We start from the raw sequence: 21,890 nt of genomic DNA, 5'->3' as shown, positions 1-21,890 counted from the left end.
TTTTAACTTGTTCGGATCCTTTGCAATGGAAATCAATAATATATATTCAGTATGTAGGATTGTTGATGTAGCACTTCTACTTTTACTTGAGTATATATTTTGCTGGGTATTTGTACTTTGACTTAACTACCAAGCTTCAGTAACCCTAACCCTCCACCACTGGTCAGGATGGACTAAGCCCTCTTTGAAGTCTTTGATATATTTTTTTCATTCCTCTCACACAAAGCTTATGCAAATAGCCAGCATTACATGTACATGTTCCTTATTAGTTTATGTACTTGTACTACTAATAATAATAAATGATTATAAATGCATGTGCCAGCGCCCAGCTTTAACAGGAAGTTCTGTTTTTTTTATTTATTTTCATTTTTTGCTCTTAGAGCAACCTATAAAGTGAAAATTATAATGTATAATATAAAGTACCTCTGACAAGAGAATATCTGTGTATCCTTCTCTTTCCTGAGGTTCATGTGTGATCCACCAAATGATGGCCTCAAACACAGCTGCCTCCTTTCTCACATTGAGGTTGTCACCGCTGATGATGTCACTGACACCCTGATCCAAGAGCTGCAGGAACTCTTCGCCGAAAGCCACTTCCTCAAAGTGACTGAGGACATAGTGGAAAGCCTTGAGGTGCAGTTCAGGGGCGTGGTAGTTTTTTGTGAACTGCCAGATGCCGATGCAGTTGTGTGGGCAGAGCGTCTTTTCAAAAAAGTTGCAGCATATTTGCACCAGCTCCACTATATTGAGGGAATCAGCTGCCATGAAAAGCCTCTGTGCATTGGACTCTGTCACGTTAACAGAGCCGGTGTATGCAAACTCAATGATGAGCTTCATAATGTCTGAGGATATGTCAGGGATACTGTAGACTTTCTTGTCAGGTTCAGACCAGCGTGTGAAGAGAGCTCTGAAAAACACAGAAAAAGTTCCACAACATCTTAATGGAAGAATGACAGGCACTCTCCCCAAACAGCTGGCTGTAGAGGCTAAACAGTTTTAAGAGTGACACCATCAGAAAGCTAACGAGTGCTCCTTCAAACTGATATGAAAATTATCCCAGTTAGACGGAAGGTGCAGGCCTGAGCGCAGGTTAGAGAGATTTTTTTTAGGCATCTCCTCAGCCTATCTCCACTCTGAGTGATGACATCACCCACTCTGGCTCCCAACATTCCGCGCAATACACACTAATGTTAACCTCAGAGGAGACCTCAAAAACCACTCCAACTTTGAGAGCCTGGCATGCAGAAACGATTCGGAATTAGACAATTCTGAATACAAGTTTGATAGAGCAGCATCTAATGAGCGTTTTAAGACTAAAATGGAGACTGTAGCTTGAAATTTGTAGGAGGAGATACATTTGGCAGTGAATAATCTCCAACACTCACATCATAAACTACAACAAATCCTTATTTTTGTCTCCCTATGTAAAGGTTACTAACACATTAATTTAAAATTGAGATAATCAGTTTACCTGAAGTAAGTGTACTTCACCAAGATGACCCTGTGGATGGGAAAGTCATCATCCTCCACTCTGATGACAGCATCGCAGAGCAGCCCCTGCTCACGGAGATCTGTGTACACGTTCATGCTGACTTTGCAGACTTTATATTTTCTCAGTGTTTGTTGCCTGTCTCCTCTCAGTATAAAACAGAAGTTCAAAGACACACTGTGAATGGAACCCTTGTCATCAAAGCACGTTACATCACCATGGAGACATGTATACATGTTTACATTTAAAAACTACTTATCCTGCATTGCATTTGTGTTTTTAGTTGATTTTTAAATATTGCCCACAATACTATGACAACAACTACAACTTTAGTTGTGCTCCAATACATCTCTATAGCCTTCCATCCTCTTTCATAACATGGCTGCATTATTAGTAATCTATGGCTGACTTGATTTTTCGGTGTGCCAAACAAAGTTGTTCTCCGTTTACAGTTCACAGTCCACAGTTCACATTTTTCTAACATCAAAGAACTAAAGGGGGTTGTTGAAAACAGGCTAGGGGTCACCGGGTCTTTCTGAAATTTTCAAATGCCATGAAAGGCCAAAACAAAAGCTGGCGGGCCAAATTTGGCCTGCAGGCCCACCAGTTGAGCAGTCCTGCTGTAGAAGCCCTGGCACAGCTGTTAACAGTGACGAGCTGTGTGTATCTCAGAGTGCAGTAGGCCAATTGCACAACAGGGTCAATCTGGCCACAAACACGAATCTTGTAAATTACAATAATCTGTTCTCAAAATTCCAACTAATACTGATTAAACATTTTCTTTGTTCAACCTGACTTGCACTATGTTTTTGGTCCCCCTCACCTACAAGTTAACAATTAACTGAGTTAACAAAGCTCATATGCTAATTTGATTTATTGTATTATTTTAACACTGACGTTTAACTGACGTTCAACTGAGGTAAGATTTTTCCGACCTGTGCATCTTAATAGGCCTATACACACACATACGCCTTATGTGTCATTTAGGAGCAATCATGACCTGTTACTTCAAAGTGATCTGACAGTGCTTTATCATTTCATTTCATTTGTAACATTAAAATAGATTTGGAGATTCAAGCCACCCAAAACGGAGCATGATAACATTGTACTACATATATAGAACACCTAAAGAAAACAGCTACACAGATATGTACAAATACATAAAAATAGGCAGAAAAACATGCACATTAGTGCAATAAAATTGTAACATTGTAGTACATCTGACACAGGAACATCAGAAGGTAACTGTAAAACAAAACAGCTCCAATTTAACCAAACATTAAGAGTGGTAATGATAATTCAACATGAACTGATCATGCTTGAGGTGATTTCTGAGACAAACATTTATTATGACTGGAAATGGCCTTTAAACTTCAGACAGATGTTTCTGTTTGCAGTGGGACGCTTGCTATATTTTTCGAGGAAAGCGGGGAGGTAAAAGTTAAAAAAGAAACCATCAACTTTTTCTTTGATTTTTCTGTGGTGTCCTTATCTCTGGGTATCCTCTGAATGAAAAGGTCTTCCTGTGCATAGACCACAAAGTCCCACCAGTCAAGTCCAGAAATCAACATTTGGCCCTGGATCTGCCAAAAGTAAGGATGAGATTTTCTTAGTGTTTCTGTGCCATCATGGAACTTAATGTATGGGCAATCTACATAACTTGGAAATTTGGGCATTTAACCTCTACAAGGCCAAATGCTGGCTGCCCCGTGGATCAAACACAACAACACACTTCCCTCTTGCACTTTTCCAAAAAGCTGTATCACTTGGAAAATCGTGGTAGATCTCATCTACGCGAATATTATGAATAGTACAGAGTAGTAATAATAGTAGAGGCCTTGTTTGCCTAGTTTGGACATGTTTGGATTGATTGAAATGCATACAATATAAGATGAAAAACCATTTAGCCTTTCATTTAGCAGATTATTGTTTTATTGTCTTACTGACGTTATTAACTTATTCTATTTAACAATACTAATCTGATGCCCTCTCCCACTCTTCTTTCTTTTGGTCTTGCTGAGCGAATGACCATGTCATTTACCACACCAGGTTTAACACCCTGCAATATTTATATTTTACTTTAACCAATCTATTCAAATATTCATCACTAAAATCAAAAGATACTGGAACACAAGCAGTACAAGCCCACATGACGTCTTGGCTAGGATGAACAGGGTAAATAATAGTAAATAGTTACCATGGTTCTTGGCTTTTGCCATTTCTGCTCAGTTTCTGTGCAGCTGTGTGTTGGAGGAACAGTACTGATCTTCTGTTGACAGTAATGAGCAGTCAGGTACAAAAGGGCTGCCACATGGTTGCACATGGCATTGCATGCCATAGCATCACCTGCTGTGCAGGAACACTTGTAGTTCTGCAGCTCCACAGGACAGCAGTCCTTCAGCACAAGCTGAAAATAGAAATATATGTTAAAATACATACAGTTTAATGATTTTAAAACACACGTTTTAGTAGTTGTAGTATTTCCTTTACTGACACTAATTTACAATGTATCCCAATATATAACGTATTTAATATATTTCACATTAGTCAATACATATGCTAACAAGCCTGCATGGAACTTGCAGGATATCTTTTATTTACAAAACTTAATTTCACAGACAAGAACTTGTCACATGCACGAACAACCAGCATGCATGGAACTTGCAGGATAACCTTTCCTTACACTCAAAGTGTGTCTTACACTCAACTCAATGTGTTCTGGCTTTTCTTCATTGATCTGTAGCATTCAGCCCTGAGTGTTATTTCTCCTGTACCGGGATCTTTATTTGACACTGACATTGGAAATAATGTTTTATCATCATGTTAAAAATTACATTAATAATCCATAAACCATATGCCTGTAATTGAAATCATTTCAACACTCATGTGTTATTTCTGTTGTATGCTAACGCTAATGACAACACAATCTCGGGTCTTACCTTCGAACTTGTTGATGCAGCTGGTAACATAAAGCTGGAATCCTTTTTTTACTAGAGGATGCTGTCGTTGATGTTTGAATAAAGCGACTTGCGTCATTGATAGTCAGTGTTGGGAAGAATACTTTTAAGAAGAATCAGAATCAGAATCGTGTTTATTGTCAGGTAAGTGAAGAGGATTCACATTACTAGGAATTTGCCTAAGTGATTGGTGCATACATAAAACGTATAATAATTAACATTAAATAAAGTAAAACTAAGATAAAAATAAGGTAAATAAGATAAAATAAGGTCAAGTAAACAAAGTAAATAATGTAATCTAAGAGTAAAGCTATAAATTGACATGACATTACAGACATGTGGCGTGAGGTTCTGGTCCGAATGGACCGTAACCTCCTGCCTGAAGGGAGTGGCTCAAATAGTCCATGTCCAGGGTGAGAAGGGTCAGCTGTGATCCGACCTGCACGCCTCAGAGTCCTGGACACGTACAGGTCTTGGAGAGATGGCAGGCTGCAGCCGCTGCAGTCTATACTTGTCCCTGGCCCCAGTGTACCACACTGTGATGGAGGAGGTGAGGATGGACTCAATGATGGCTGTCATGGCTGTAAAATATAATATATAAAAATATAAAATATAAGTTTAAATATAAGTTTAACATGAAAACTAGACATTAAATAATCTCTGAGCTTGAAGGCAGAGCTGGCATCATTTAAAAACAAATAACAAATTAATTAAAATTAAATTAAAACAAAATTAATTAAAACATTTTTTTACTAATACTCTGACACTTGCTCTCTATTTGAAAGAATGAAGGCTTGGTCGAGTGTGTTACATTTGCTAAGTTTAGCAGGACAGCGCTCAGTGTTTCTTTTGGGTTTGTTTTTGAAATGAGGCCTGTATGTTACTAGCCTTGGATTTCTTTCCATTTGAAAATGTCAGCCTGTTGCATTTCCTGTTTTTGGCAGTTTCACGCTCCATCGTTGATTAGTTTGGTTTCCTGTATTTTCAAGTATCTGTCCCCTCGTGCTATACCACTGCTCTGTTACTTACCAATGCAAACATCCCGGATGGGAGTGTTGTAGGGGAAACCAAACTTGGCTTTGAAAGTAGACAGGATTTTCTCCATGACCTGCTCCACAGTGTCACAGCTGAGGGCACTGACCTCTAGAGGTTCACTCACTTCTCCATCACTGCCTAATGCAAGCAGCACATTCAGCTTCTGTAGCAACACACATACACGCACATTAATGCAACAGATATGTGAATGTATTTACTAATACCCATTTAATGTCATGTCACACATTTTTGCTCACTGAGACCCTTGTTTTGTTGTTTAGTTGCGTAACCTGCCGCACCATTCACCAAAGCACTTTGCTAGCATGCATATGTGACTGCAGGAGCATACGCACATTCTAAATGCCAGCGAGCTGTTCAGCATGCATGCATGTAGGGTTTGCGTGCATTTACAACCACACAAAAAACCCACGATGCCAAATTCAGCTTACCCATTACACAAACTAAACAGAAGCTTCGCTGACCCTCTCATGACCCCCTGAGAACAGTTGCACCTGTCATTCTTTGTTGGACGGTATGCTGTTTTATGGAGAGGTGTGGTTGATGAAAGCTCATTAACCTCCATTTTATTTACATCTACACTTTGGAGACTAATGCACACATTGTCTAATGGATGGAGATGAGCAGTGAAGTGAGATAGTGGTTTGTTAGATTTGATTAAGGCCTCTGTTACTGCTGTGGTTTGAGTCGAGCAGCAGCAGAGAGACCAAAATGTACAAGAAGAGGCGAGCACTGAAGACAAATCTGATGGTCCGTTTTTCACTTAAAAATCTCAGCTCATACATATTTAGATGTACGTTTTTTAATAATATTAATTAAAATAATAATAATTATAAATAACTTTTATAAACTTGTCTTTAACACTAGAATATTGTTTGTTATATTTTAAGTCCAGTACATGGAGTTTTCTGATAGCTTAGGTGCTGTCTGTTTTACAAGATTAAGTTGTATGGATAGGGGTTTAATCCACTACCAGTAAAATCAATACAAAACTTCTTTAATTAAAATATATAAATGCATACTACTAACTGTAAAACCTGGGGAAACACAAGGCAGATAAATACAGAACACAAAAAGCTACTCTGTCATTGTTATATATATCATTCGTAAACTAATTTTATTTAGTCTTAGCTCTCTGAAGAATCCACATTTGATTTGGCTTAAGCATGTCAGCCTTATAACTTAATACTATCCTTCATAATGAACATCAGTGAGCAGGACTGTTCAAAAATCAATGTTTGAAGAAGCAAGAGTACATAAATAGCCCAAGTGGAAGCTTTATTTTTCTAGGACAAACTTCCAAGGCAAATATCAATAACTTTTTTGTTATGGTTTCACGTGATTCAAGCTCGTATTAAAAGCTCGTATAGATGTTACAGCTACAGAATGTCAACTGCCAGTCCAGTGATTCTATGAGGCCTAAATTGACGGACTTTTATTATAACTTCAGTGCAGACCTAAAATAAGTTATACATGAATCATGTTAGCACACACATTAACTAGTGTTGCAACCGGCCTAGGGGAAACCTAGCTGTAACATAAAGTGACTCTCCCCTCCTGTTCCGACTCCCAAGGTAGATGACGAATTACATATTTACAAATTTATTTACAAAGAACCAAGGCAACAGAACATATGAACACCTTAAGAGAGGTATTTCAGCGCTTTTTAACATGATGTTTTAACACTTTATTGGTGAATTGAAAAAGTATTTGATCACCTGAGTCAAAAAAAAATTATATTTGGTAGAGAAGCCTTTGTCAACAATTACAGCGGTCAAACAGTTCCTGTAGTTCTTTACCAGGTTTGCACACCCTGCTGGAGGGATCTGGGCCCACTCCTCCACACAGAACTTCTCTAGATCTGTCATGTTTCGGGGCTGTTGCTGAGCAACACAGAATTTTAGCTCCCTCCAAAGATTTTCTATTGGATTTAGGGCTTGAGACTGGCTAGGCCACCCCAGAACCTTGATATGCTTCTTACAGAGCCACTCCTTGGTTATCCTGGCTGTGTGCTTCGGGTCATTGTCATCCTTAATGCTCTGACTGAGGGAAGGAGGTTTTTGCCCAATATTTCACAATACATGGCCCCGTTCATCCTCTCCGTAATACAGTACAGGCGCCCTGTCCCATGTGCAGAAAAACATCCCAGAGCATAAAGCTTCCAGCCCCATTCTTCACTGTAGGTATGGTATTATTGGGATCATCATTCTTCTTCCTCCAAACACGGCGAATGGAGTTAAGACCAAAAGGTTCTACTTTGGTCTCATCTGACCACAGGACTTTCTCCCATGACTCCTCTGGATCATCCAGATGGTCCCTGGCAAACTTTAGACGGGCCTGGACATGGGCTGACTTAAGCAGGAAAGCCTTCCGTGCGATGCATGATATTTTTTATTTTGTCTCTTTGGTTTTGTCCATGTTTCTACAAAGTCTGACACTGCCAGGACTAGTGACCTCTATTGAACACTCCACTGATTTTGGCTTATTAATTAACTTTTGAGAATGTGAAGCATTAACCTGCTCATGTGCTGTGGGGCCAGAGATAGACTGTGAGCGACAGGTTTTTATTAAATATGGCCCATGAATAATGCAGAGAGAACAGACAGCATTCAAAGCAGGGAACTCATTTAAATCTGCTGCTCTGGCATTGACCCTACACAGCAGAGCTTTCTTAAGGGCGGAGCATGGAAATATCTCAAAACTGAGCTCTTGGCACTGTACCTCAAAACTAAACAGGACATCAAAAAGGCAGCAGTGAATTATTAACAAAAAATCAATTGATGTCAAGAGCAGCAGTTAGTAATTTTGTGCCTCAATAGCTTCCAATTGCAACTCTTTTTAGGAAAGCGTGTAGAAAAAAAGGGGATGCTGACCTGGGCTGTTCCAGGGTGGATGCCTACAGTGGCATCTAGCTGTTGTTTGGTGAGACCACATTTCATTGCAGTAACAAAACCCTGAAGCATATCTCCAGCATTGGGACCCATGATATGGAGGCCAACAACACGCTCCTGTGGAAATGCAGACGTGATGGTGAGCTCTAGTGACTGATGTTTAAATACAGAATTAATTTTAAATGTTTAAATTTTAAATTGTCCAGTAACCGGAAGGTTTGTGGTTCAATCCCAATTCCTCCCTAGTCACTGTTGTGTGTTCTTGGGCAAGACACTTCACCCTAGCCTGTGGCGCGCCTTGCTAGTCATTGTATGACACTGCTTGGCAGCAGCCGTAAAGAATTTCCCTCTGGGATTAATAAAGTATCTTAAAAAAAATAAAAAATAAAAAAATAATACATATTAAAAGACAATTAATTTTTTATATGGTGGCTGCAGTGAATTTCAATCTGCCAACAGCCAACAAAGCGCAATTAAAACAACAGAGGGATCACAGTATCATTTATACACAGAAAGCTAATGATTGTGAAAGAGCAGAGAACACTGATTTTAACATTGCTATCACCAGCTTGACAGAGAGGCATTATAATATGCAGTTATCTCAAGTGTGTTAGCCAAGTCAATGGCGGAGAGCTAAAAATATAATAAAGAGTGGGTGGATTAATGAAGTGTGAGCCTTTACAAAAGTTGGGCCGTTATGACTAAGGAAAAATATCTTGTTTTATAGATGTGTAGCTGTACAGGCCTTCAGTTTGTTTGGACACTTACCAACACATCTAATTGAATTAGATGCTGAGTACTGGACATGATCCATTGTTCATACCTACCGTAGACTTTTAAGGTTTAAGAAAAACGTATAGAAAAGTATAAATATCATAAACTAAGGAGGGATGGACACACTATTAGGAGTCAATATGGAGAGCTCTCTTGGGATCCTGGTACAAAGATTACTGCACATTGCAGCTCAGAATAGCAAGAAACGTCTGCTGGGTTTCAGGGTGCAAAATTTGACACAATGTAGTAAGTTGCCCATTTATATGTTGATGAAAAAAACTGTGCATGATTAGGGCAAATAATGTCTCATGTGTCAGCTGCTTGCTCAACTTGTGCTCCCTCCACTGCTTTTTGATTGAGTAAAATGGACATCATGGAAAGTGTGTCCATCTTTATTTACAACCTATGCAACTTACACATCCAGCTGACACAAGCTTCAAATGTCATCACATTTTACATATTGACCAGTCACATATGTAGATCTGCCCAGTGCAGCATATGTGAAGGGGGGCAATAGAAGAACATTGGCGTTTACTAGTTGTTGGTGTCTGGCCAAATCCAATAAACAATACTTTTATCTCTAGATGTTTGCTGGGTTTCTAGTGTACCGTTCTAAAACCTGCTGCACCTGAAAATATGATGAGAGTGAATATAAACAATTATAAGCTGTAAAACTAAAACAATTGGCTCAATGATGCTAACATGCTATTAAAAGTAGAGAGCTGACAATAAGTTACCAAAATAATAACATAAATGCAGCTTTAAATATAGTGCTAACTAAATTCAGTTGAAAAAAGTGACCATCCTGGAATGTGGCAGAAGACAACTTTAACATAGCAAGGACAAGTTTTTTTCTTGCAGGCACAGTCCACTCCAGGGGCCAGTAGTAGCTGGGGTACGCCTGCAAAAGACCAGACATGTTGATTTTAGATGGCTGTAAAAACCAAGAACTTCTGTTTGCTTGAATATGTGTTTGTGTATGTGCACCTTAATGTTGGCTTCTCCAAATGTCAGGTTGGCTTTCTCCTCAGACAGACCACAGCTAGAATATTCCAGAGGAGTGAGCACCACAGTAGGCTCATTGGTGTAATCACACTGTGAGTGAATAACAAGATTAGCACAAATCAAATTTGGCTTGTGGAGGACCCATGGATACATCAAAAGACTGATCCAGAAATACTTAAAAATGAACTATACCCATATTACATACTATGATGTCGTGCCCTCCATAGAGCTGACTGGCCAGCAGCTTCCCAGCATGCATTGATAGCCCAGTTGTAGAGGGTAAATATAATCTACATTGGTCTGATCCCTCTCATTCACCAGGATCCTGCCAGTGCTGCGTGCACACACACACACACACACATCCATTCAACAAGTAAACAAATGTTCCATGAACAAACAGAGACCTAATTAAATGTGGACAGATTAAAACCCACTCCTGGCTGCGCTGCACCCCAACACACTCCAGGCCAATGTTGTCGGTGCAGGGTTTTCTCCCGACAGCGAGCAGCACCTGCACACAAAATCAACTGGGAAATCAATAGACTGCAGCCTCAGTAATGGAAATACAAGGGGAAATGTCAGAGAAAAAAAGATGTACCGTATCAAAGTCCTTCTGCTTAGTTCGGCTGTCCTTGGAGGTGATAAGAAAGCATTTAGGTCCTAGATTAACATATGTCAACAAGTATCAGTTTGTCAATGAATCCAACAAAAATCTTTTTATGGCCTTTAGCTCCAAGCACACTTAAAGACATAAATCTTTAACATTGCCTCACAAACATGTGCTTCATCTTTAAAAGGGACTCTGCAATTACCTTAAACAGCTGGCCACTGCAGCTTTTAAAATTTCTGGAACAGAAACTGTGACTTTGTTGGAGACTATTTTCAGGTGATTAATTTGGTGCTCTATTGAGTGTTGTATTCCCAGCAGCCGTCTGGTGTATGTGGGGCTGAGTCAAAGTAAACCACTGTCTGTGTGTGTTTATGGTAATAGACTGCCACAGAGAGAAGCTCTCTGGCGCAGAGGAAGAAGATATATCAAGCATTGGGTACACAAAGCACAGTCCTTACAGAAACATGCGGCATATGACCAGAGACATCCCATAACATCACATATACAGTATATTATTGTGTGCCTGATCGCTCCAGCTCTGCACTTAATCTACAATTATATGTCCACACCATTTTACAGTATTAAAATGGCCAGCTGTTTGCAGCTTTGGCAGCTGTTTCTGCCTGTTAGTCTGTCTGATAGTCTAGGCTTCTGGATTCTGCCTGACAATCACCTTCTGTGAGTTTGACTGTATAACGTAAAGGTGCCATGTTATACCCATGGTTTTAAGCCATGTTGTTTCAGTGTATGTGGCTGTGTAAGCTAAATGCTTCCCACAGGCTTCTTGGAAGAGCCTGATCACTCCATATTAATGACAGTGTACAGAAACTGGCTGCAGTTCACAAGCGTTAAAAAGCAGAGTTAATAGGAATTAATGAAGCTGAGCAGCTAATATAATTATTCATACCTGCTTTGAAATAAAAACACTTGAATTGTGCAGTAATTTAGTTTTAGCAAATACAGTATTGATTACATATCTGAAGTGAAGAAAAGGCAGTAATATTCTTCCATCTTTTTTACATTTAAAATCACTCAATGGAAATCAAGTGACACAGGGCCCTTTCTGCATGAGTCTGCAGAAGAAAAACACCCCTGTTCTTTTATAAAGTTTGGTAGTCAGGTCCATTGGTTTCCCATCTGTGGTCAGACCCTCTAAGGGTCACAAGATAAATCTGAGGGACCATGAGATGATTAATGGGAGAGAACACCAAGTTTTCTTATCTTTGCTTTGTGTGAAATACTGGGGAGTTTTACTTCTATGGACCTTGAAAGGGTTATTTAAGTAAAATTGTCGAAGAACTTTAAAGTTTGCCTTTGGTGGAACTATCAATAATCAACTTTTATGTAATTTGAAAAAAAAATAAAGCATTTTAGAAGCTTATATTACTTGGAATACTTGTTCTCCCTAAATTGCATGCACTACTAGATCTTTTACTAAAGTGTATGGAGGTTACATTTGGGTCCTTTTTAGGCCATAATTTAGGATGTACACTACATTTGGTAACATTTTATGTAAAATGACATAAATCTCTGCAGTGCAGAAACTTTAGTGAAATTGTTGGTCTGCTCCACCTGTCAGACACAAAGAGACAAACAAACGTGAGCTGTTGTGTGTTTTCTGAGACGTGTTTGCTATCTTTACGTGTCTCTGTACCTTACTGAGTGACCAGTGGTAAAGGAAGTCCACTCCTCCAACAAGCATCTGGTTTTCTATCTTCTCTGCCATTTTCTGATCAAAACCTGGGAGGAGGCTGCGCTGTGGCATGATGGTGACCGGCAGTCCAAGACCGAAAAAAGAAAACTGGCACACTCCAACGCTTCAGCAAATCCAACAACCACCAGGGTTCGACCTGGAGGGTGAGGCAAGGAGAGGAGATCCTCACTGGAGGGAGGACAGAGGAAAGAAGGAGATGGTTAGATGATTTTAAGAGATGCAAATGGTTTCTTCATTTAAGAAGATGTGTAATCTGGTGCACTGGCTGACCTGGTGAGGCAGCACTCTCTGTCCCCAGGTATGCCCAGATACTGAGGTCTGTCCCCTGTAGCAATGACCAAGGTATCTATTGTCAGGCGCCTCTTGCTCCCATTCATGTCGGTCACCTGGTGAAAACACAGCTCGCACTGTAGCTTAAATCAAACCAGGATGTTAGGTTTTTCCCACTCTCTTCAAATAACAATGGCACCATCTCCCACCAGTGTCGTACTGGTTCTACACACGAATCAGTGCAGTAATAGACAGAGACAAGGAAGCACAAAGTGAAGTACAGTGGCTGGCTCCTGTCTCATATCATAGAAGCTAGCCAGTCACAGAAGACTACAAATAACGCAAATAACTACACAACTACAAAAAATAAAGGTTTTCCTAATCTTAACAGACAACAAACACACCCATCGTCTTACATTGGAAAGGTGTGTGTAGTAACATTTGTAGCTCAGAAAAAGTGAAAACAGGGCCAACTGGTGCAGTCTGCAGAGCTGAAAATAACCCATTCTCCGGAGTAGCTTTGTCTCAGAATGACTAATTGCTGCTAATTTTTTGCAATGATTCGCACAGACTTGAACTGCAGGTGTTTAAGATAAAAGTTAAGTTTATATACTTCAACTGTATGTGGGGCCACTATCCCTCCACGAGCATTGAGGTAAAAGACTCCACAGCTCGTCAGCTCCCTCTTAAGCTCTGAACTGGCAGATTTAACGTGATCCTGTATGGCCTGCATCAGCTCACTCCACACATGTGACTCTGAAATCAAGCAACAACAAAGCTTTGGGTGCTGCCCAGATCTTGGGTTTTGAATTATGTAGAATTAAATGACAATGGGCCATGGATGACATATTCAGTTTTAAGAAAAAAGACAAATTAAGTACCTGTTATTATTGACTCACCCTTGTTTGAACCTCCAGCCATATTTATGAGAGTCTTCAACAGCTTTTCCCAGCAGAGATGTCTGCTGTAGAAATCTTCTGATGCTGTCCATGTTTAAACCAGAACCTCCCAGTCCTAGAGAGGAAGAAGAGGAGACATAAGGACAGGAGAGAAGAGAAGAGATTTATAATCAGCACAGCTTTTGACACTTACCCCTTTTGGTTCCTCTTGGAGAGGGGGCCGTGAGGTCAACGATAAGCACCTTTTTCCTCAATACTGCAGCTTCCTAAAGGATGGAGAGAAGAGAAAGTCAGAATGACAAGAGCTGAGAGCAGAGAAATTAAATATTTAAATAGGTTAAGCATTTGTCCTTCTCAACAATCCTCGTGACCCTTCATCTCATTTATACTTTCCTCTAGAGCTGCTGACAGATCATCCCATTACCATAAAGCCCATTAATATGATAATTATCTGAGCTGTGCTTTGGCAAAGAGCACATTCATTGACCAGATTAACAGTAATTATTAGGTTCAGTTGGTGAAGAGTTACAGTTGGATGCATGCAGAAGAACTTAAAGTAGGAGAGTTATCTATGTCTGACAGAAGCCAGAAGCTCCTGGAAGCTATGCAAATAATAACCAGGGATGATCATGGGGCATGTGTACTTTGCAGATTCTTCCCATACAGCTGTTTTATTTTAATGAAAGACATGACTTGTACCACCTTCAACCACAAGATTGAATTTTATATATACTCTACGTCAGTCTACTGTTGTGCATGTAGCAATCCATCAAAGACCTGTGCAGTGATGTTTTGCTACATTGCTTTTATTGCTCTATCTTCTGCTTTTTATCAGATTCCAGCCAAGGGACAGACGTAGCCAACTTACAGTTTTCCCCTCTTCCTTCTTTGTGTGATTAATGCAGGGTGTGCTGTTATTCTCCTTTGGAAAGTTCCTCTCCTGCTAAGTTTTTTGAGATTCTGTTTGGAATCATCAAAACCTGAAATCTACTCCACGCTTTGTGCACTCCTATATCAAGATGCTTACAATCTGCAGGATGCAGTCACCCTTGCAGATCCATCCATCAGCTACACCACCTTTAACCTGTGTGTCATTCTTTCCTAAAGAGAGTTTAGATTAGATGCAATTGTTCTTCTTTGTTAACTTCTATGTATGTGGTTTGTGTACCCTTCTATATATACTGTATACATTTTAGGAAATTGTGTTATTGCAACAGCACAGATACAGTAGTAGTAAATATAGGATAAGATAAATATAATGTACAGTGTAAAGTAAAAATACCAATAAAAGATACAATAGAGGAAAAATAAGATAACTTATATATTAACAGATATTGCTCAGATGAGAGGAGGTAGGAGTGGTTTGTAGATTTAACTGTACATAGTGCATCAAGTAACCATATAAATAAATATGTATTGTACAATGTGGTGTAGGAATATTGCACATGAGTGTTCATTATACAGTCTGATAGCAACAGGGAGGAAAGACGTTCTGAGTCTCACCTGGGAAACACTGCACTGCACCACTCCCACACAGTAGATCCAAACAATTGATAAGGCTTTGTTTTTGGATTCCATTCATTGACTTGTATAGGTGACTTCATGCAATGTCCTTTACACTGCCTACAAACTAAAATAGCACCTCTCACAGCTAAACATCATTATGGAACGCGATCATTTTTGCTTCATTAGTCACTAGTGTCATTTAATCCTTTTTACCTGTTTATGAGTAGGAGTAAATAAACCCATGCATCTACTTAAAAATCATGTTGTAGGATTGCAGAGATGAATAAGAAGCGAACTGACCTTTGCCACAGCCAGGCCTCCTGATCCTCCTCCAATAACCAGCAGATCATAGTCATAGAGCCCCAAGCTCAGGCCTGTTGCTGGATCCATGCTTTACCAGACACTGACAGCAGTTGGACCTACAGTGGATGCACAGACACAAAATATCAAAACCTAACAGAGTGGAAAGACTTTGACCTCTGCTCTATCAATACGTTGAATTACATCAGTTTCGACAGCAATGTCGAAATGTAAACAGAACTGTCTAGATAAGACTTTCAATCTTAAAATTCAGATCCAAACTTTTACATAAATTTAGTATATAAATACTAAATGCTTCATGTTCATCGCGCTAAACGAACGTCAGTAAACTCAATGATGTAAAGTCTATTGGTCAGACTGACAAATGCCATGGGTTGTTTTAAGAAGGCATGGGAGCTTCTACAGTGACAGGGCGCCATCTTGTGATAAAATCCTTCAATTTAGCTTGAGCATGTTCACAACAGCTATATTAACAAACAGGCCTGAGACGCTCTGTCATATAAAACACTTCAAGTAATGGAAGGAAACACCGTTACCTATTTAGGTTTTGGGCATACATACTTGCTGTAACACGGCCTACCTTACAGGAAATGTCCGCATTTCTTGTCTACTAGACAGAACAGATAGAAGTTACAATTTGTCTGTAAATTCGGTAGTCTGAGACTACACTACCACAACACTGCAATCACAGAGTGAGTTTTGATAGGAGTTTGTATGTTTGCTGCTTCCAGGGAGTTAGAACGATTGTTGGAACAGTCATAGCCGTTTTCAAAAATGTGAAGTGGGGGGAGGGAACCATATTCGTAGAAAACCCAAGGACTAGAAGAGATGCATTGCCCTACAGGCGTAAATGTGGGAAATAATACCATCAAATCTGCGATACAATATCTACTTCGCCGATGTAACGCTGTGCAGTGCGCGATTAAAACATTAATCAAACTTGCTGTATTTTTTTTCTATTTGACTGTGTCCTTCTTGCCTCAAATTTTTATTCTGTTACCACATTGTTTGTGGGAACATAGTACAATCGTGTAATGTAGGAGCTCGCGAGTAGTCCTTGAATGCAGCACAGCCCTCTACCGATGAGGCGCGGAAGTGCAGCCGCGGCTCCGCGCTGGGACTGGTCCTTTCGCAGCCATTTTCTGTCCAACCAAACAGCCGTCTCAGGAAGGTAACCAACCAGGGCTTCATTGCAGGTTTGTGCCTGGCTCCGGCCAATGATTGCTAACCGATTTCTCGTTAGCTCGAATGGAAATGTCCGTCTCTGTCTGATTTTTTATTTGTTGTCTGAGTGAATGAGGGCTCCTCATCAGGAAGTATCCAGCAGGCAAAACTTAGAAAATTGCTATTTAACGTTTCGGCCCTGGCCATGTCTTGCTCTGCTCTGCACGACAAAGAACAGGCCAACGCAGACGCGAATTGCAGTGGGATTGCAATGAGAATTTATTCACGGGACACTGTGTACCTGACTAGGTTTACCACAGAAGGTAATGACCCGTTGGACAGCGTCTGCTCACTGTGTTCGAATCATATTTTTGCATAAGACAGACGAGCTGACTAGCTAGTCCTATTCATGTATTAGCTAACGTTAGCTAAACATCTAACATACGCGCCGCTGACATCTGGTTAGCATACGGTAGCCAAACACACATCAGTGTATATAGCGTGTGGCTAAAGAAAACTGACCTATTTACGTGGGTACAGCTACCTTAACCATCACATTTTCAATTTAATTTAACAAAACTAACATAATTAACCCAACTAGCTAGCTAGCAGTCCCACTGCCGTAATTTTACATTTCGTATATGTATGAACACAATAAAATGTATATATTATGAAGGAGTAGGTCATTTTATGTCCACCTCTTATAGTGTGTCCGTGCTCTAAGACAGACTACACCTAAAGTAGTCTGTATCTTTAAAAGAAAATGACCCATAATGCAGCATTGGGCACAGACGCGCCAATTCAGTGAGCTTTACGTTGTGCACATCGGCTGTAGCTAGCTCCTTACAGTAACTCAGACAAAGCAGAACACGTTTGGTTTATTAGGAGTAATATCTACTGTACTACTGTTATGAAAGTCTATTAAATTAGGTAGGTTTTGTAATGTTTAGATGTTACTGCATATGGCACACACACACCATTTTAGTGACATTGATCTGTAGACGTTTAAACTGCTAATTTAAAAACGTCTATATTGATTTAGAAGTACATTTGTAGCAAACTAATGTCATAAAAGATGACTGTATTAGAATATACAGCTGTTAGGTAGTATCCATGAATGTTATTTTCACTTTGTGTCAGGCCTATGTAGGTCAGCTTGTCAGTTTTGAATCCACAGTGAAGCTGGAAATGGAAGATAGATGAGCTGTCATCATTTCTAACATTTTACAGTTCAGAGGATAGTCAAGCAGAACACTACTAAATCCCAAAGGAGGCTGCCTTTTCTTTAAAGTGCAGGAAGGCAGGAGGAATTATAAATAACTCTCAAATCATGCCTTCATTCTGACTCCGAGGTGCCTGGTACATTTTACATATATAAAGTGCATTTCTGACACAGTGTTTTGTGTGTTTTGCAGATGGACGGAGACAGCTCGACCACCGACGCCTCCCAGCTGGGCATCACTGGAGAGTACATGGCTTCCAGTCACTATGTTCTTCAGTCTCAGGATGGTGAGAAGAAAAACAGTGCCACCAAACAACTATTGTGTTTGTAGGTTAGATTGTTAAGAGCTAATTCTATCTGTGTTTTTGATAGATGATGGAGATGAGAGTCTGAATGATCATGACGACGGTGGCGCCAAAGAGAACTACAGGGAGCAGGACATCTACCTTCCTATTGCCAACGTGGCTCGCATCATGAAGAACGCTGTTCCTCAGACTGGAAAGGTGTGCGAGATTGTTTAATATCAGATTTTTCGAAACATTACAGTGAGACTAGTTTCTGTTATTTTGTTCTAAATGGTAATAATAAGTTCACCTGGAAAGTTGAATAGATTCAATGTTTCATGTAGGAGTGATTTACCAAATCCTGTTTGTCACACTGATTTCAGCTAAAAGAAAATAACAATCATGAGAGAAATATGACAAAATATTTGTCCATGCATCAAAGCATGTGGTCCATAATGGCTCCAAAGACTACATGCTGGAATATCAGCTGCCTCGGGTGTTGCAGATTCATCGTCTGCAGTTCACGGCAGCCTCGTGTCTAATGTCTCCATGAAGGTCACAGGACTCCGTCTCATGTTAGCCATGCACTGCTGTGATTTAGAGCTGTGCTATTTAGAATGCATTTGCTTTTGTCTTCATTGAGGTCAGGACGTTGCAGCTCAGAAGCAGCGTGCATTGAGAGAGTTCAACTTTTGAAACACATGCTTACAAACTTTGTGTAATATTTGTGTGTTTTTTCCTCACAGATCGCAAAAGATGCCAAAGAGTGTGTGCAGGAGTGTGTGAGCGAGTTCATCAGCTTCATCACGTCCGAGGCGAGTGAGCGCTGCCACCAGGAGAAGAGGAAGACCATTAATGGGGAGGACATCCTCTTCGCCATGTCCACGCTTGGCTTCGACATGTACGTGGACCCACTCAAGCTCTACCTGCAGAAATTCAGAGAGGTGAGGCTCTTCATATGTCTGTTTTCTGTTTTTATTTCATCATATAACTCATAGCGTGTGTCATGTTTGATATATCCTCTGTTTGTTTTGTAAAAGCAGTCTTTGATCTGATGAGGTACGGATTAGGTTTTGACAGCTTCCAGTGTAGTCGAAGTTCAAAACAAACACAGTGTTATGAATGTAAAAAGCTAGATGATGAAATAAAGCATTCACATTTAAAACAACAGTATTAACAGAGCTGTTAAGCCATCAGAGCTTTGTTTGTAATCTTATGTAATTTGATTGAATCACATCAGTAGCAGTGTGGTTAAACGAACCGCTGTGTGTTTCTGCTTTTTTTTCCAGGCGATGAAGGGGGAGAAGGGGATGCCTGGGGTGTCGGTGGGAGAAAGCATGGGTGAGGACCTGACAGATGACAGCTTCAGTAAGTGAAACACAAGCAGTGCTGTTTTTAAAACATATTTTATGATTTTAATTTTGCTTAAATCAACTTTACCTCTTTCTCAGCAAATCCACTGCCAGCTGGGATCATCACAGCAGATGGTCAGCAGCAGAACGTCATGGTGTACACCACCTCATATCAACAGGTAAACATCAAGAGAAGAGAAACAAATCGGTCCTCACTGGATAACTTCAGCCTGATGAAAAGTGTGTTTAGTCTTTCTCAGTTAAAGCACATCTTAAGCGCTCTGCCTCTTTGTTCCAGATTCCCACTGTACAGCAGATCCAGTTTTCATGACCAGGCATTACTCCGAGCTTGAACACAGCGGCTCCATGCGGGAGACGTGCTCACCAGATGACCTTCAACCCTGCCACAGGGTAGATGTCACCAGTCAGACGAGGAGGGAGCCATAGCAGAAACCCTCATGTACAGAGAAACCTGTTCAGTAGAAAGTGTAGTTTCTAGTTGTGAGGTACCAAATGTTTTGGAGCGCTTCCAAAGCAGCTGGGAAATTTGAGGCTTTATTTTAAAGGCTAGTGTTCTTATGATTTGGTGATGTAATTCTATTTGTTCATGTGTGTTATTGTGTTTGCTTTTATGCATTTTGTTTCTCCTTCGGGGTGGGGGAGTAGGGAGGGGTCGTTAAGGGATGTTTATTTTTGAACACCTTCTCTGTTAAAATCAAGAGGAGCCATGTTGTTACTGTCATAATAAGTCATGCAGCTCTTTTGTAAGTTCACAGTTTACCATGAATATGTGCTTATTGTTCTGGAAACCCTTTGAATAAAAATTCAAAAGTAACGTTCAACAGTGACAGCTGTCATTTAACGGTGTACTAGGCTGAAGCTTTTTGTGCAAACATTTACTTCATTGATTCGTGGATCAACCTTTGGAAGTAAAGAATGAACTCATAAGTTTTTTGTGGGCAAAATCTTATTTCAAAGGTCAGTAGTTTTACAAAATACATTAGTTGTAGGTTAACCCATACACCTCTGCACTGCCTAGTGGTACACACAATATAATGACCACACTACAGTATAAAACATTGATTTAAAATAACATGTTTTGGACTGAATGTGATCAATTCAGTGAGCAGAACTGAATCCGTAACAAGCTGTTAGACTGAACAGAGGTCTGTTCTTCAGAAATACCAGGCTACAGAATAATGACCAATCAGAAGCAAGTATTTAACACAGCTGTGTAATAACCAGTTATCTGTCATGATAACTGATTCCAACACACTGTATGGCACCTTTATGTTACCTTTATCTGCCTCTGCTAATCTGTCAGTCTTATTTTAGGGCGTGTATCTCGAACCCTGATGATGACTCATCCTGCACTCAGGTAGTGAACTATTTTTTTTCTGTTGATTACAAGCTGCCCTACCAGCTTTGGATCTCAGCCTGAGAACACAGCACATGCACAGCTGATGGAATGATGGGCAGTGCCTGCCCAGACTGATGGAGCTGCTCTGTTTTGGGAAACAGCTCCACCATGAGGTGCAATGTTTCTATTACAAGCAGTCTAATGTTAGTAGGAAAAAAACGCTTTCAGTTCAGTCCGCCGTCTGTGCTTCAGGTGGGACTGCATATCATTTTTATGTTTTCCAGAGAGGGCGCTAAAGTGAGAAATTAAACTGTAGTGTCTGACAAGGTCACATTGGCTTTACTCCAGCCTCAACTACTACCAGTGGTGGAATGTAACTAAGTGTTTGTAGATTGTTACTGTACGTAAGTAAAAATAATAGTGCATTATTTAGACTACTCACTACATTTCTACAGAGTTTGTTGTTACTTGTTGATGTTGTTACATTTTATAAATACAGTTTTGACAAAATGTTGCCACGATCTACACAAAAATATGGATGTGTTGTTGTCTCTGAAATTTAAACCAATCAGGTGGCTCTATCAGCTCCAATCATAGCAGAGCAGCACAGCAGTAGATAGACTGTGACTGGCCCCCTGTCCTTTGCAGCTAACCTTACCTTACCACTGAACATGGATCCAGAGTTACTCCATAAATGTCAGATAATCACTGCTACATGGCTAAAATGTCACATCTGACTGTGTGATGTGCATCAGCCCACAGAAGAAGATGGAGGGTGGATGGTCACTATAACTATACTGACCATTGTCCATTCTGCTTCAGTTTAAATAGCATTTTGAGGTCACAGGAGAAGTAACTTCTGGCCATTCCTTGTTTATCTGTCACAGTAGTCCTTATTGTACTCAGTCACTCCAGATAAGATAAATACCTGAATGTACATGTAATGTATGTGTGAAATGTCATATTTCCCGTGGGCGGCCCCACATCGGGGCCTCAAGCCAGGAAGTGGTCTCCTTCAG

At 40.1% G+C, this 21,890-nt stretch overlaps 1 protein-coding gene and 2 long non-coding RNA genes across 6 annotated transcripts; 1 reads left to right on the top strand and 2 right to left on the bottom strand.

The window, feature by feature from the left end:
• Positions 1–2,894: 2,894 nt before the first annotated feature.
• LOC114432549 (uncharacterized) lies at positions 2,895–4,536 on the bottom strand. Its single transcript, XR_003670288.1, has 3 exons — positions 4,429–4,536; positions 3,687–3,896; positions 2,895–3,072 (listed from the first exon to the last, which is right to left on the bottom strand). It is a non-coding gene; the product is annotated as an uncharacterized LOC114432549 (long non-coding RNA).
• A 5,004-nt stretch (positions 4,537–9,540) lies between these two features.
• LOC114432661 (uncharacterized) lies at positions 9,541–13,877 on the bottom strand. Of its 2 annotated transcripts, none has more exons than XR_003670295.1 (10): positions 13,856–13,877; positions 13,663–13,777; positions 13,377–13,519; positions 12,764–12,879; positions 12,434–12,661; positions 10,768–12,351; positions 10,604–10,680; positions 10,362–10,503; positions 10,152–10,259; positions 9,541–10,065 (listed from the first exon to the last, which is right to left on the bottom strand). It is a non-coding gene; the product is annotated as an uncharacterized LOC114432661 (long non-coding RNA). The 2 variants fall into 2 exon arrangements; XR_003670294.1 differs by having other exon boundaries at positions 10,375–10,503.
• Positions 13,878–16,579: 2,702 nt separating this feature from the next.
• On the top strand, positions 16,580–20,258 carry nfyba (nuclear transcription factor Y, beta a). 3 transcript variants are annotated; one of them, XM_028398380.1, is made up of 7 exons: positions 16,580–16,685; positions 18,069–18,162; positions 18,248–18,378; positions 18,906–19,103; positions 19,449–19,527; positions 19,611–19,690; positions 19,810–20,256. In XM_028398380.1, the coding sequence occupies exons 2-7, from the start codon at positions 18,069–18,071 to the stop codon at positions 19,840–19,842; spliced, it is 615 nt and encodes a 204-aa protein (XP_028254181.1). In that variant the 5' UTR covers positions 16,580–16,685; the 3' UTR covers positions 19,843–20,256. The 3 variants fall into 3 exon arrangements, with proteins under 3 accessions (XP_028254181.1, XP_028254189.1, XP_028254198.1); XM_028398388.1 differs by lacking the exon at positions 16,580–16,685 and adding an exon at positions 16,711–16,976 and having other exon boundaries at positions 19,810–20,258; XM_028398397.1 differs by lacking the exon at positions 16,580–16,685 and adding an exon at positions 17,469–17,583 and having other exon boundaries at positions 19,810–20,258.
• Positions 20,259–21,890: the final 1,632 nt, after the last annotated feature.

The sequence above is a fragment of the Parambassis ranga genome, chromosome 2, assembly GCF_900634625.1.
Source record: "Parambassis ranga chromosome 2, fParRan2.1, whole genome shotgun sequence".
Classification (NCBI taxonomy): domain Eukaryota; kingdom Metazoa; phylum Chordata; class Actinopteri; family Ambassidae; genus Parambassis; species Parambassis ranga.
This window is presented reverse-complemented; position numbering and strand designations above follow the sequence as displayed.

Bases quoted from the DNA above. Each gene is read 5' to 3' on its own strand.
- nfyba (XM_028398388.1), top strand. From the start codon at position 18,069: ATGGACGGAGACAGCTCGACCACCGACGCCTCCCAGCTGGGCATCACT. The intron at 18,379-18,905 runs GTGTGCGAGATT...TTTTCCTCACAG, and splicing joins CTGTTCCTCAGACTGGAAAG to ATCGCAAAAGATGCCAAAGA. The intron at 19,691-19,809 runs GTAAACATCAAG...TCTTTGTTCCAG, and splicing joins ACACCACCTCATATCAACAG to ATTCCCACTGTACAGCAGAT.